The 14,474-nt window shown below is 36.6% G+C and overlaps 2 protein-coding genes across 2 annotated transcripts; both read left to right on the plus strand.

Annotated features, from left to right (window-relative positions):
- On the plus strand, window positions 1–3,849 carry LOC114728365 (uncharacterized). Its single transcript, XM_028915259.1, has 10 exons — window positions 1–524; window positions 967–1,064; window positions 1,170–1,215; window positions 1,379–1,461; window positions 1,549–1,613; window positions 2,018–2,079; window positions 2,734–2,793; window positions 3,025–3,057; window positions 3,427–3,492; window positions 3,585–3,849. The coding sequence occupies exons 1-10, from the start codon at window positions 60–62 to the stop codon at window positions 3,627–3,629; spliced, it is 1,023 nt and encodes a 340-aa protein (XP_028771092.1). The 5' UTR covers window positions 1–59; the 3' UTR covers window positions 3,630–3,849.
- A 1,266-nt stretch (window positions 3,850–5,115) lies between these two features.
- LOC114728064 (probable glucan 1,3-alpha-glucosidase) lies at window positions 5,116–10,622 on the plus strand. Its single transcript, XM_028914888.1, has 6 exons — window positions 5,116–6,808; window positions 7,650–7,923; window positions 8,052–8,187; window positions 8,759–8,969; window positions 9,092–9,298; window positions 9,935–10,622. Exons 1-6 carry the CDS (start codon window positions 5,234–5,236, stop codon window positions 10,301–10,303), a joined length of 2,772 nt encoding a protein of 923 aa, XP_028770721.1. The 5' UTR covers window positions 5,116–5,233; the 3' UTR covers window positions 10,304–10,622.
- The last annotated feature ends 3,852 nt before the right edge of the window (window positions 10,623–14,474 follow it).

The raw sequence follows: 14,474 nt of genomic DNA on the forward strand, positions 1-14,474 counted from the left end.
CACAAGCAAGCGAAGAATAAGAAGAAGACGGAGCTGCAGAGATAATTGGGTGAGCCATAATGGCACTACCAATTTCATCGATGAAATCCCAATACTTTTCCCAAATATGCCCTCACCTCAAGCAGCCATTACTCTTCTCTCCGGCTTCAATCTCATATCCGACTCCTAATTTCAATTCGAGCAGAGTTCGGGTTATCATATGCTGTGCCTCCAAGTCGCAGACCGAACCGGTGAAGAAGCGTTCTTCTTCGGCGGGCAGTAGGAGGAAGAAGAAGAAGAAGGGCAAGGATGGGGCTGATAATTCTCGGGCGTTGGACTTGAGTGATGATGAAATTGTGGATGATTTTAGCGTCGTTGAACACGGGCCTTCTAGTTCCAGTTCCAGTCCCAGTTCCAGTTCCAATTCCAATTCCAATGCTTCTTTTGCTTACCATCCTACTTCACTGCCGAAACCACCAGCTGGCTTTGTTGTAGACGATCAAGGCAAGGTTCTCCTGGCTTCCAACAAGCGACTTGCGACTTTGGTAAGTTTTAATTTTTAATATGATTTGCTATATTTCGCGTTGAATTATTGTTTTCTTTTAGGAATCTAGCTTACCATTTTCTATGTGCGAGTACAAGTAGTTTGCCTTATGCTAAATAGTCCGAGAGGAAGTAAGTAGGGGCAAATAACATATATGTGGCTGTGTCGTGACGCCGAATTCTCATCACAATAAATTGATAGTTAATGACTCTGTCATGCCCCAAAAAGAATAAAAAAGAAATCTAGTTTGGCGAAAGCATTCGATTTCAAAAACCAGACAAAGAACCTTAACATTAAGTTCGTGTCATAGCATTAGTGCCCCTAGTACTTATTACTAGTCAATGTAGTTGGCACTTTGCTAACGGTTGAAAGTTGTCTTTTAATTTTTTGGGCTGGGGTTTCACTGCACTCCTTATATTACATATAAAATTTTTCAATGACAGGTTGATCCTGCAAACAACTTTCCCTTAGAGTGTGTCATAAGAAGAGTGTTCCGAAGCTCTCAGGATGATGAATGTATGTTGCTCTGTCCTGTTGATACGTAAGTGGGGGGAAAAAATTCCAAGCGGATATCTGGACTTGTATGACTTATCTAACATTTCCTTCTACTAATTTCTTCATATTGGGCTATGCATATTTACCGCAGGCCTGTTCAAATACTAAAAAGCACAAATGGTGAGGGATGGTCAGCGGTAAGTTTGTATTCTGCGGTCAAAGTCTTAATTTTTGTGTATATTTATCTGATGTTCCTATTATTCAGTACTGCTAACTCAAATTTGTTGTGTATGATTCCTTTTCTCGTTTTTCTTGGCGAAACATTTTATAACAATTCATATTGTGCTCGTGTATTTTTAGATCAGTGATGAGGAAGTTGAATCTATTCTTCCTGCTGCAGCTTATGCACTAGCTAAGATAAACCTGTATCTAGTTTATAGCGGGTACGTTTGTATATTACCATCATCTAGAAAGCCATGAAATTAATTAGGGTGTTTGATTGGTAAAAATTTCTGTTTTGTCTTCATCAGATTTTGTTATACAGCACGTGGTGGTTTTTGCTACTCTGAAGAGGACATATTTGACTTTCACACAGGCAATGCCCTTTTCCCTAAGTTACTTCCGCAATGACACCTAATATTTGTGTAATCTGTATAATCTTAGGAGTCTGAGAAACAAAGTTATATTCAGTTTATTACCGAGAAACAAAAGTTGTATTTCATGATTCTGATTTTGACAAGGAGACCTAAAAGCCTGTAACTACTAATCATCGCCCCTCACTTTTCACTTATCCCATCGCCATGCATGTCTATTTAACAGAAGACTAAATTAATATGTTCTTAGCTATTATTGAGTTATTGCCTAATTTTGTCTTTCCTTGAGCCGTTGAGGATGGTGATCTCCTCAATTTCATTAGTCAGTTGCTGCTAAAGGGGCAATCTGTTGCAGAACTAATTTTGATGCTTGGCTAAGAATTAATGCAGGGTGTTTATTTCGCAGATGATGGTAAAGAAGTGGATGGCTTGCCAACAGAAGGTGTTGAAATTACTTGGTTCAATATGGTAACTTGACCAGACCACCTTAAATTACTCAAATATGTGATCGTGTTTTCTTTTTCTCTTTATGCATGATTCTATTTTCTTTTTCTCTTTTGCTTATTAGCATGGTGGCAAAGGTGCCTTGCTCTTGCTTGCCTTTCCAGAATCTAGAGATGTTTAACTTGTTATAGTTATGCATGATAACTTTTTTTTTTTTTTTTTTGGGTGTGCTAGTGTAAACGCAATGTAGAGCAGCATTCTAAATCATTATGTATTTTTTTCCCCTAAAGAGAGCGTTGCTAACGCCTCTAGAAGCAGGAAGAATGAATAAACTTATGAAATGAACATACAGATGCATGCAGTAATTTATGAGCATTTAACATGATACTGCTTGTTGCTACCCATGCAAAGGCTTCTCTTGGTTTCCAATCAGCTAGCCTCTTGTGATTTGTTTAATGTTTTTGCCCGAATGCTGAGTTTATTTGATCATGCATGACTTATGCATTGCTTTTATCGATAAGAATCACGCCTTTGTTATAAATAAGATTCATTTAATGTGCTTTTGTTCATTTACTTATCAATAATTGCTGAAGCAATCTTTGGCCTGATTTAGTTATTAGAGCTAAGAAATAAGTTATCACGTTTTTCGCTTGTTGACTTGTAGTCCTTTGGTTGCAGGATGGTGCGCACTACATGATCTATACACCATCTGATCCACTTCTTTTTGTTGCTGTGAAGGTGAGCTTCTGTGCTTGAGAGTTTTTGAATAACTTCTCCACTGTTTCAAAAGCAGCTGCATTCAATCTTATTTGTGATAGTTGTTCTCTTTATAAAAAGAAATTGAGTGTTTCCCTAGAACTATCGTCAATATGCTGCTAAAGGTTTCTGGATTGCCAGAAGAAATCTGATTGGCAGGAGAACATGCCTTTTGAAAGCATAACCAATTGAATTTTATTCTTCTTTGTACAGGACAAGAATGGGATGTTGCAAATTGCTGATGATGTAAGTGGATATATACATTGAACTATGCAACTTGGTCATTGCTTTATTTCTCAAATTCGATTTTATGTTCTATATGTTGGAAGTTCTCGAAAGGTTAGAACGCCACATCGAGGGATTGTTTTAAGATCTTGTCTTTGATGTTTCCTATAATTTTATCTGCGGTTTCAACTCTAATAATATCATGTCCATTCTCATCCTCTTCCAAATAATCTTGCTTGAATATGCTTACATGTGGAGTCATAATCTGAAATTTATTATTTTCCTTCCCATCATTTAAGGGTTTAGTGTTTAATGTGAGTGCAAAGCATGAGATATAAGTTTTGTTTTTCGTAAATGCTAGAAGTTTCTAACATCAAAATCTGAGAACAGGAACTGCTTGAGGACCCAGCCATCATTAGCGCTATAGATGAGGAAACTGAGTTCAATGCCTTGGTGGTATGTGATTTATTCTTCCATACCATCATTGTCTTTGGCAAACCTTGAGTTTGACCTTTTAATTTCTCTGTTTGGTGTTGCCATACTAACAGGAGGAAGAAGCTGCCCTTCTTGATTCGCTGATAGGAAAAAGATAACCAGGCAGGCTTTGGCAGTCAAAGCTGTGTCAATGCTTATAAAGTATTTTTCCTCTGAATAGCCTCATCCTCATCTAACAGAAAAATTTCTGGGGACTGAATGGCCCCTTTTCTAGATATGATAAATTTTGTTTGTGTGATGCTAGTTGCTGAGGACGCCATCTATTTAATGTTGTATGTTAATTGGTTATTCAAATAATCATATGATCAAGTAATATAAGCGCTAGTTTTGCATTTAATTTAATCCTAAATATAAGATTTCAATTCACTTTGTTTTTCATATTTCTCTTTTTTTTTTTTTAAAGTAGTCTTTGTAATAGTTGTATATATATATTAAATGTTTCTATCCAATAATAGTTTTAGTTGATACTTATGATTAGTAAAGGTATTTTAGGAAAGATAATAAGTATTATTACAAATAACTAGCTTAACAATTTTTTTTAATCTACTCAAATTAGTCAATTAGCTCTTATATTAATGATTAGAGATAAGATATTTGTATATGCTCTTATTATCATTTCATTCATGTGCGTATGCTAGAAAGGAAAATGCAGCTATATTTGTATCGTCTCTTTTAATCCATGAGAGTTATACTCCCTATTAGTCATATGATTTGGGTGCATGAGATTGAGGAGACTCTAAGCATTTGGTATTGATATCTTACATTTTGTGTAGTGTGGATATTTGAATTTGATGTCTACGGTAGGCCCTGATAATTTTTTCCCCCAAGAGGAGAAAAAAGGAAAATTCCATTAGAGTTTTTATTACAAGACTCTATTCATTATGAAGGATCATGAAAGTTATAAATGAGACGAAGGATTTTTAAGGATTAATTGACTTATACTGGAAACTACAATTACCCTTTTTTTTTGGCAACAAAAAAAAAAAAACAATTACCGCGAGGCAAATTGAATCTGAGATTCATTGGGAAAATATGAGCATATGGCCAGTCTTATTTTGTACAGGAGAGGTGGAGGGTTTTACCTCCAGAGGGCCAGTTTGGCCTCCTTTCCAATTCAAAAACAAAAAAATTCAATGAATGTTATGATAATTTGATCATCACAAACAACTATATTAGATCAATTCATGCTCTTGGACGAGACTTTTGTAAATGGAAATTATTTACAACTACACAGTTCATGGAAACGAAATAAGATCAAAAACACAAAAAGCGAAGTGTTTTTAAAACTCTTTCATATGCTTACCTTTAAAATAATTTTAAAAAGCTAATTCAAACACTCTCAATTTAAATTATTCACTTAAATTTGACATGTTGGTGATGGCTTAATTAATTTAACAGAAAAAAAACCTCTACCTCCAAACCTGGCCATACATGCTCTCGCCCAGTTGCTCGCTCTTTTTCCCTTTCTTTTCTTTAATTCCCCCCCTTTTTTTCCATTCATAAATAAGGGACTATTCATTGAGCCCAAATAAAAGCCCAAAATTCATAAGGAACCCAGATTAGCAGCCTTCGCATTACAAGTGCCAAGCTAGTTGAGCTCTGCTTCCCCTGCCTTCACTATCGGCACATAGCCACATTTGTTCATTTCCTACTTTCTTGGTCTTCAATTCATTGCTATGTTCTTCAGCTGCCTAGCACCCCGATGAGAAACTTCAATCTCCATCTTCTCCTCCTTCTCCTCCTCGGTTTGCATCTGAGCTCCGGCCTCGCATGGAAAAAGGATGAGTTTAGAAACTGTAACCAGACCCCATTTTGCAAGCGAGCTCGAGCCCGCAAGCCGGGTTCCTGCTCTCTTGTCGCCCGCGACGTTTCCATTTCCGATGGCGACCTCGTCGCCAAGCTTGTTTCCATAAACCCAGAAATTGTTGAAGGTCAAAGTGAAACCAAGCCCTTGATTCTCACCCTTTCTGTGTACCAAGATGGGATAATGCGGCTCAAGATTGACGAGGATCATTCTCTGGGGACACCAAAGAAGCGCTTCGAGGTTCCCGACGTGGTTGTGTCTGAATTTTCGAGCAAGAAGCTTTGGCTCCAGAGGCTTTCAACAGAGACAATCGGTGCAGATCCTAGTCCTTCTTCAATTGTGTATTTATCGGACGGCCATGAAGCGGTCCTTCGTCCCGATCCATTTGAGGTTTACGTGCGTGATGGAGCTGGTAATCGAGTGGCTTCCTTGAATTCTCATGGATTATTTGATTTTGAGCAGCTGAGAGAGAAAAAGGAAGAGGATGATTGGGAAGAGAGATTCCGATCGCATACAGATACTAGGCCGTATGGCCCTCAATCGATAAGTTTTGATGTCTCCTTTTATGGGGCTGATTTTGTGTATGGAATCCCCGAGCATGCTACCAGCTTTGCTTTAAAGCCCACGAGAGGTCCTCAGGTCGAGGAATCAGAACCCTATCGATTGTTTAATTTGGATGTTTTTGAGTATCTTCATGATTCGCCATTTGGACTTTATGGGTCGATACCTTATATGATTTCACATGGCAAGTCTGGGAGAACATCGGGGTTCTTTTGGTTGAATGCAGCTGAAATGCAGATTGATGTTCTGGGAACTGGGTGGGATGCAGAGTCCGGGATTACCCTTCCTTCGTCCCAAAGCAGGGTCGATACCTTTTGGATGAGTGAGGCTGGTATTGTGGATGCATTCTTCTTTATTGGTCCTGAGCCCAAGGATGTGATGCGACAGTATATATCTGTGACCGGTGCTCCAGCGATGCCACAGCTATTCTCAACAGCATATCATCAATGCAGGTGGAACTATCGGGATGAAGAGGACGTTGAGAATGTTGATTCAAATTTTGATGAACATGACATTCCTTATGATGTTTTGTGGCTTGACATTGAGCACACAGATGGGAAGAAGTATTTTACCTGGGATAGTGTTCTTTTCCCACATCCTGAAGAGATGCAGAGAAAGTTGGCTGCGAAAGGTAGGCACATGGTTACCATTGTGGATCCTCACATTAAGCGAGACGAGTCATTTCATTTGCACAAGGAGGCCACCCAGAAAGGGTATTATGTAAAGGATGCAAGAGGCAATGACTACGATGGTTGGTGCTGGCCTGGTTCATCATCATACCCTGACACATTAAATCCGGAGATACGGTCATGGTGGGCTGATAAGTTCTCTTTGCAAAATTATGTTGGCTCAACTCCTTCACTATATATATGGAATGACATGAATGAACCCTCCGTCTTCAATGGTCCAGAGGTATGTAAATGACTTCAAAGATGCAATTTTTTTACGGCTTCATCATTTCATGCTTCTTATCATAGTATACGTTTACAAGCTGCTTTTGCAATGTTTTCCAAGATAAATGCATCGTTATTTGCTTCATTCTTAATTAGCATAGAGACATTCTTCTTTTTTTTTTCGTTTTATAAACTGAAAACATGAAGCAAAGGTATCTAATATATAATATCGATGCACATAGTAATTATAAATAAAATTGCATCATGGTCTTGAGTTTTAGGTTGGGATTTCGTCAATGAAGTGTTGTGCTGGCATGAAAAATCCCATCTCTTAACATGTGATGAAAATTAATATCTCTCATGATCCTACAGGTCTGATGAACGCCAGCATAATACTGTAGTCATTTTCTTCTTTTCTTAATAATACTGTAATTTTTAGTGATCCCAATTCTGGTTAATTCCTGACCTTTAACTAGGAAATGCCATATGCTATGCTAGCATAAGCTTCATGCTGTTCTTAAATTTCTAATCTCTAATCTCAAACAATAACAGTTGGATAGTATCTCCATGCAATTCTGTAAGTTCTTATTTTGATGTCTGTTCTGTCTGATTAAACTCTTGGATGATGTATGTACTTCTGAACATTGAATCATTAACGCGTATAGTATTGCTTCTACTGAATGTCGGCTTTAAGGTTATATGACAATCTGGATGCGGATAGCAACTTTTGGTTTATTTGTAATACGCACAAGGGAAGAGGGCTTATCTAATTTCCGAATCTTGAGCATGTCACTTAAATGTTATCTCCACTTCTAGATCAGAAAACCAAATATATGCTTTGCTTCTTGACTTGTATCCAGGTGACGATGCCTAGAGATTGTTTACACTATGGAGGTGTGGAACACCGTGAACTGCATAATGCCTATGGTTACTACTTCCACATGGCAACATCTGAAGGGTTAGTGAAACGTGGGGAGGGGAAGGACAGGCCATTTGTTTTGTCAAGGGCATTCTTTGCTGGAACTCAAAGGTATGGAGCAGTCTGGACTGGGGATAACTCAGCTGATTGGGATCACCTTCGAGTTTCTGTTCCAATGATATTAACCCTTGGACTTACTGGACTGCCAATCTCAGGTTGGGATTTATAGTCAATGTGCTCTTGCAGTTGCCGGCGTTCTTTTTTTTTTTTTTTTAAATTATTATTATTATTATTTTGAATTTTTATTTTTACTACATGCTTATATCTCATTTACATCTTTCAGGTGCTGATGTTGGGGGCTTTTTTGGGAATCCTGAAACTGAGTTATTGGTTCGCTGGTATCAATTAGGAGCTTTCTATCCTTTCTTCAGGGCCCATGCCCATCATGACACTACAAGACGAGAACCATGGCTGTTTGGGTAGGATATGTATTACTTTAAGATTTATTCCCTGGTACCAACCCAAAATTTCCATTTCTGACTTTTTATTATACTCTTCTATTTTTTTATTTGTTCAAAGAAGCTACAAACGTTTAGTACCCTTTTCTTTCCCTTATCAAAACCTGACTGCCCTATCTTATGAACTACCTTTTAGGCAACTGTTGTCATGATCTTCTTCTTCCCCTTTCCAGGATATATTGAAGATTTTATTAAAATAATTAAGATTAAGATTACTTGTGAAAAAGACATGATATTGTAAGTCAGCACATTCTGAAATAGGTAAACCTGTCCCCTGATGTGCTATACCAATTTCTGGTGTAAATTTATTGCTGTGTCTCCACTCTTGGAGCTATTTTCTATCTAAAACATAGGTGCTAGATGGCTGAAATCCATTATTTGCCACCCCTGCGGCCCTGCCACATTAATAATTGACAGAAGTTGAATTGCATGTCCCAATATTTACCTTTTCATCTCTTGATTTTGAAATTTAGCCTAGTCATGCTAGTCTTTTTGTGAAGATTGTTCACTAATGGTCCCTGTGTTACTGCAGAGAACAAAATACAGAAGTTATAAGGGATTCAATACATGTTCGTTATGCCTTGCTTCCATATTTCTACACTTTATTCAGAGAGGCTAACTTGACTGGTACTCCAGTCCTAAGACCATTGTGGATGGAATTCCCGTCTGATGAGGCTACTTTTAGCAATGATGAGGCTTTTATGGTTGGAAACAGCCTTTTAGTGCAAGGAATTTATACTGAGGTGCTCTAGTCATTCACTGACTACTTCTTTAATTTCTTTCAGTTGTTTGCATATCCTTTTCATTTCATTTATTCTCGTCAGCAGCTCTTGAATTAAGTTTTATGTTTCTTCCTTCCTTCCAGCGAGCTAAACATGTATCAGTTTATTTACCTGGAAAGCAATCATGGTATGATCTAAGAACTGGAACTGTGTACAAGGGAGGATTGACCCACAAGTTGAAGGCTACTGAGGAGAGTATCCCTGCTTTCCAGAGGGCTGGAACCATTATACCAAGAAAAGACCGATTCCGAAGAAGTTCCACACAGATGATAAATGATCCTTATACTCTGGTATGTGTTCCTGATTTGCTGCAAACCTTACGCATGAATGGGTGGGAGTCACATGTCTAACTTCATCTCTGAAATTATTTTGTCTTACCCTTTTCTGTTTATATATAGGAGGTCTTGGACTTTTGGCTTTTCATTTAAACTCTGCATTCATATATAGGTTACCATGGAGTTTGGTCCTGTTAATTACCTACCACTTTTGAACACTCAGGAATGTTTGCAAAAAATGTTTGTTGTTGTGTTATATTTCTGTCGCCACCTGACCACAGTAGAATTATGCTGATGAACAAGGATGTGCGCAAGTGTATGGTTTGTGTATTTTGTTGTAGAATTAATGGGATAAGGAGCATGAAGAATTTGTATTACTTAATGTACTGCATGCCTATTCATATAATTTCGTCATTTAAGTATTGAGCAACTTAAGTGGACTTTGATCTTATTTTTTTTATCTCATTTGAGTTTGTCAGACAAACCTGAGTAGCTTGTTTATTAAATCCTTCGAGCTTGAGTTCCTTGGCTTCTCTTGTCTTATTTATACTCCTTTGCCAGTACCTTAAGGAGACTGCTGTCATGGAAATTAGACTGTTTGTTTGCATCATGATAGTTGGTGACATTATTGTTGTCACTTCACTTTGATAGGTCATAGCTCTGAACAGTTCTCAAGCAGCAGAAGGTGAACTCTATATTGATGACGGCAGCAGCTTTAATTTCCTGCAAGGGGCCTATATCCACCGCCGTTTTGTTTTCGCTGATGGAAAGCTTACCTCTGTGAATCTTGCACCTGCTTCCCAGGGCAGTGCTCGATATCATACAAACGCTCTCATTGAGAGGATTATCCTCTTAGGATACTCCTCACGCTCAAAGAATGCACTGATTGAACCATCCAATGAAAAGGTTGAGATTGAGAATTCCCCTCTTTGGATTCAAAGGTCTCATGGGCCACTTGCTATGACCATCCGGAAGCCTAATGTTGGCGTTGCAGATGATTGGACGGTGAAAATTTTGTAAAGCAATCCAATTTCTGCCTTGAGGAGGAAATATAGTCTTCAAAGCCACTGGTAGGTGAATTGACATGAGGTTCAAGCAAATAGAGTTGGGGCAAGAAAAGCATCTGTAGGAAGACTTGAATGTGGTTTGAGCTGATTGTTTCACGCTAGGATTTTGGAAATTGTAACTCTGCCTACGGCAATTTATAATGATGAGGATAATTTTGTATCATCTAGATGGTATCTTTTTGTTGTGTTAATTGAAGAGAATAACTTGCTATGAAATACCTTATTAAAGGAATGCAAAAGGACAAACATGGTAAACCATTTTCAAATTGACTGCACAACTACTGTTCTTCTGGAATTAAATCTTTAAGCGTTGGGTACAACTGGATTTAGATTTAGTTGAGACTTGAAAGTCGTTAAAGAGAAGTCATGAACCCGCGGGGGATGTGGTTGAGCGGTGAGGACTCATCTTCCCTTAACCAAGTGTCGAGGGTTTGATCCTTGTCTTGGGCATGGAAAAGTTTTAAAATCCTGGGCCAATTGTCCCATCCATTAAGGTGCCTACAAGCTAGTGAAGGGATTAGTCACCGGGTCTGTCGGTGGATATCCTGATGTTTCATCAAAAAAAAAAAGAGAAGTCATGAAAGCATTATGTTTCGAGTCCAGGCAAAAGCATATAAAAACGATTGGGTGTAATTGGGTGGATTCTTGTTATAATTCATGCAAAGCCACTTTTTCAAATAGTGAGCTGTGATTTAAAACAGTTAGTCAGTTGGATATATTTTTGAGAAAAAAAGTCAAATTAACAAACTAAATTGTTTAAGCGGTTTAGACATAAAATAACTAAAAAGATGAGTTTTATTAAAATACATATATATAATGAGTAATTTGATAACTTTGAGAGAAATATTAAAATTAAAATTATAAAAATAAAAAGAGTTTATGTATTGTTGAAAAAATGTAAATACTAAAAAGAATATTTGGCTTTTATAATTTGTCTTCATTTTGGTTATAGTCCCTCTAATTTCAAGTTATAGGTTTTAGTTTTTCAAATTTTATTCTATTTACAACGTTAGTCCCTGTAGTTTAATAAGGACTTGGACTCAAATTTAACCGTGTTAAATTTGTTATGTTACAAACGCCATTTATTTTGTTGACATGACGTGCTGATTGTGCATGTGATTTTAATTACTAAAAAACATCATCTTCTTTGTAAAGTTACTGTAAATTCCCAAATTCCTCAAGTGAATCATCTTATCTTGATTGTAAATTTTCATATTTTACCAACTCCCTGATTTATTGTGGATGTTGACTTCACTTATAAATGGCTTCACTCCAGATGTAAACAGTCTTAAGTCCTCTTGTGAATTTATTTTTTTGTTTTGTTTACCTCTTTGCAAGAGTATTATTGTCTTTACATCCACAAAATGTAATTTCCTTTTGACCCAAGAAATGAGGTGAAATTCTAGGATTTTGTGGGGTCGGTTGGAAAATAAGTTTATTCTGTGGCAGCTATTTCTCGAAAAATTGATCGAGACTGTTGCGGATAAATTCTCCCGAGTAGTTGATCCGCAGTTTGACTTCTGGCTTTCAATGGCTTCACCAAGCGATCTATTTATAAAGTCAGAGTTAGTTTCATGCAAGGAAAGTCAGGAATGAATGTTTTTAGTTATCTACTAGTTATTCTCTCAACGTAAGAAAACAATTGTTTTGAGTTTTGACCGAGCATCACAATATTTAGGACTATTAAATAAAATGACTTAAATCCGATTAAATTTTCATTTTGGTGAGTTGAGACTTTTTTCCCTACAAGTATATTCGACTCATTATTTTAATCCTCAAGTTAAACAAGTCAACTGAAAACGTTAGGTATATTTTGACAAGTCATCGTAACACATTATAACAGAAAAATTGTGAAAATTGTTCTAATTAAAAGATAACTCCGGCCAGTATATCTCTTCTTGCTCTTTCCCGATCCTAGTCAGATTCTGACCTAACCAATCTTCCAACCCACACGTAAAAATTCTCCTTGTCTCTCCCAAGTCACTAGTTTTTTCCACAGATTCTTAGCAACTCGACAGTCCCGCAACACATGTATATGAGATTCTTCTGCTAGCTTGCAGACAGTACAGTAACCTCGTCCTCCATCCCAACGACTAGTTACTTGCTTCGTTGGAAGTCTGTTGTGTTTTGTTTGTCACACGAACAGTTTGACTCTTTCAGGTACTTGTAACTTCCACAATTTAATCCACTGTTTCAAGCACTGGCTTCCATCTCTTCGCTGTAGAAACTTACAAGCAGAAGCAGCGGTACAGTCTCCATCCTTAGTCCTTTTCCATTTCACAATATCTTCTCCATCCCTTGGAATTTTTCCTGCCAATGAATGCAGGTTCCATACTCCTCTTTCGTCTACAAGCTCGTACACTTTTAGGTCCTGATCAAATGGTCCCTCTTGCAACCTAGCTATAGTTCTTCAGCTGTTCTTCCTCAACACTCCATCGATCTCGCCAGACATCAGTGTCTCTACCATTCTTCACTTCTTTTCTAATGCTAAGTAAGTACTGCTCTTGTCCTTTAACTAAGGCTTTCCATAATGTTGAATCAGTGCTTTTGGCTATTATCTCCATATTTCCATCCCCGTCGCATCTGTAATATTGCCCCATTAGCACTTTCACCCACAAATCTTCTGGGTTCTTCTTATTCTCCACAGCAGCTTCGTTAAAAATGCCTCATTCATTGTTTCCAGCGATTTCATCATTTCATCCCCACTCCCCCTTCAGCCTTGGTTTAACATAACATATCCCAAGCTACAGCGTGCCATTTCCTCCTTCCGTCTTGTTCTCCCCGAATAAATTTCCTTCGTTCGGTCTCCACAACTCCTTTCGGTACTTTATCACGTTGCATTTTATAAAAGAGAACTCGCGGGTTGTGCATTTAAGGAGGTCGCAGACGTGGTCTCCTGAGGTTTTTTTTTTTTTTAAGCCTCTTAAAATTAGTCATTCTATACCATAAAATTTCCTAATGTACTCTTTCTTGATCTATAAGAATTGAAGAGATAAATCATCATTTTAAAGATTTGAAAATATCTAACATATCACAAAAATAAGGAAAGACAATATTAGCACTTAAAGCTCAATAATCTCATAATTGATTCTAAATTATATTCTTTCATAAAATTCGCTGTTGCTCTAAATATTATTTGATAAACTCAAATTAGCCTAGAATTATTATTATTTTTATTATAATAATAATAATAATAATAATAATAATAATATAATTGTGTTTTATCAGTGGACCAAAATGAAGTCAAATTTCATAAACTAAAAGTACTACCAAGATCAAATTTTAGAGACTAAAGATAATATTGACCTTATAACTATAATAGATTATGGATAGATGGAGAATAGGCAATAGGGATAATATATTACCTTTGGTCCTTAATACTCTTCCGATCCTTAATATAGGACTCAATTCTTGAGTTAGTTTTGGTCATAAATATAAGATTCATTTATCATATTTATTAATTTTCTCTAAATTACCCCTATAGATACTCCCTCAACCATAATTAAGTAGAAGAGGGAGAGGGGGTATTAAGAAAGATGATTATGGTATTTTAGGAAAAATGTGTCACTTTTCTTATAATTAACTAACTTACCTAACTTTCTTAATCTAATCAAATTATTTAAATGGGTCTTATATTAAGGACCGGAGGAGTATAAGATATTGTTTGACTTTTATTTTGAACTTAAATATAAGACTCTAATCCACTTTGTCTTTCATATTTATGTATTTTTTTCTGAAGTAATCCTTCTAATAATAGTAGTTCTAGTCAATAAACTTGATTAGTAAGGATATTTTAGGAAAGATAATAGTTATTTATTATAAATAACTAACTTAACTTATTTTCTTAATCTTCTCAAATTAATCAACTAGTTCTTATAATTAGACCTAGAAGTAATTTATTATAATCATCATCTTTCACCTGCCGAGTTGATTCGCTTCTTTTTAATACACGTCTCCTCCATTTATATATGTTATATATATTCTCTTTTATACTAAATCTTATATTTCCGGCAAAAATAAGAAGATACGAGGAGATTTTTTTTTTGCGAAATTTTCTTTTTAATTTTGTATCTTATAATTGATTTTTTTTTTAACAACCGTGGATTTAAAAGAAGGAAATGTAT

Source organism: Neltuma alba, unplaced genomic scaffold (genome assembly GCF_004799145.2).
Source record: "Neltuma alba isolate B1F8T4 unplaced genomic scaffold, ASM479914v2 tig00002446_pilon, whole genome shotgun sequence".
Classification (NCBI taxonomy): domain Eukaryota; kingdom Viridiplantae; phylum Streptophyta; class Magnoliopsida; order Fabales; family Fabaceae; genus Neltuma; species Neltuma alba.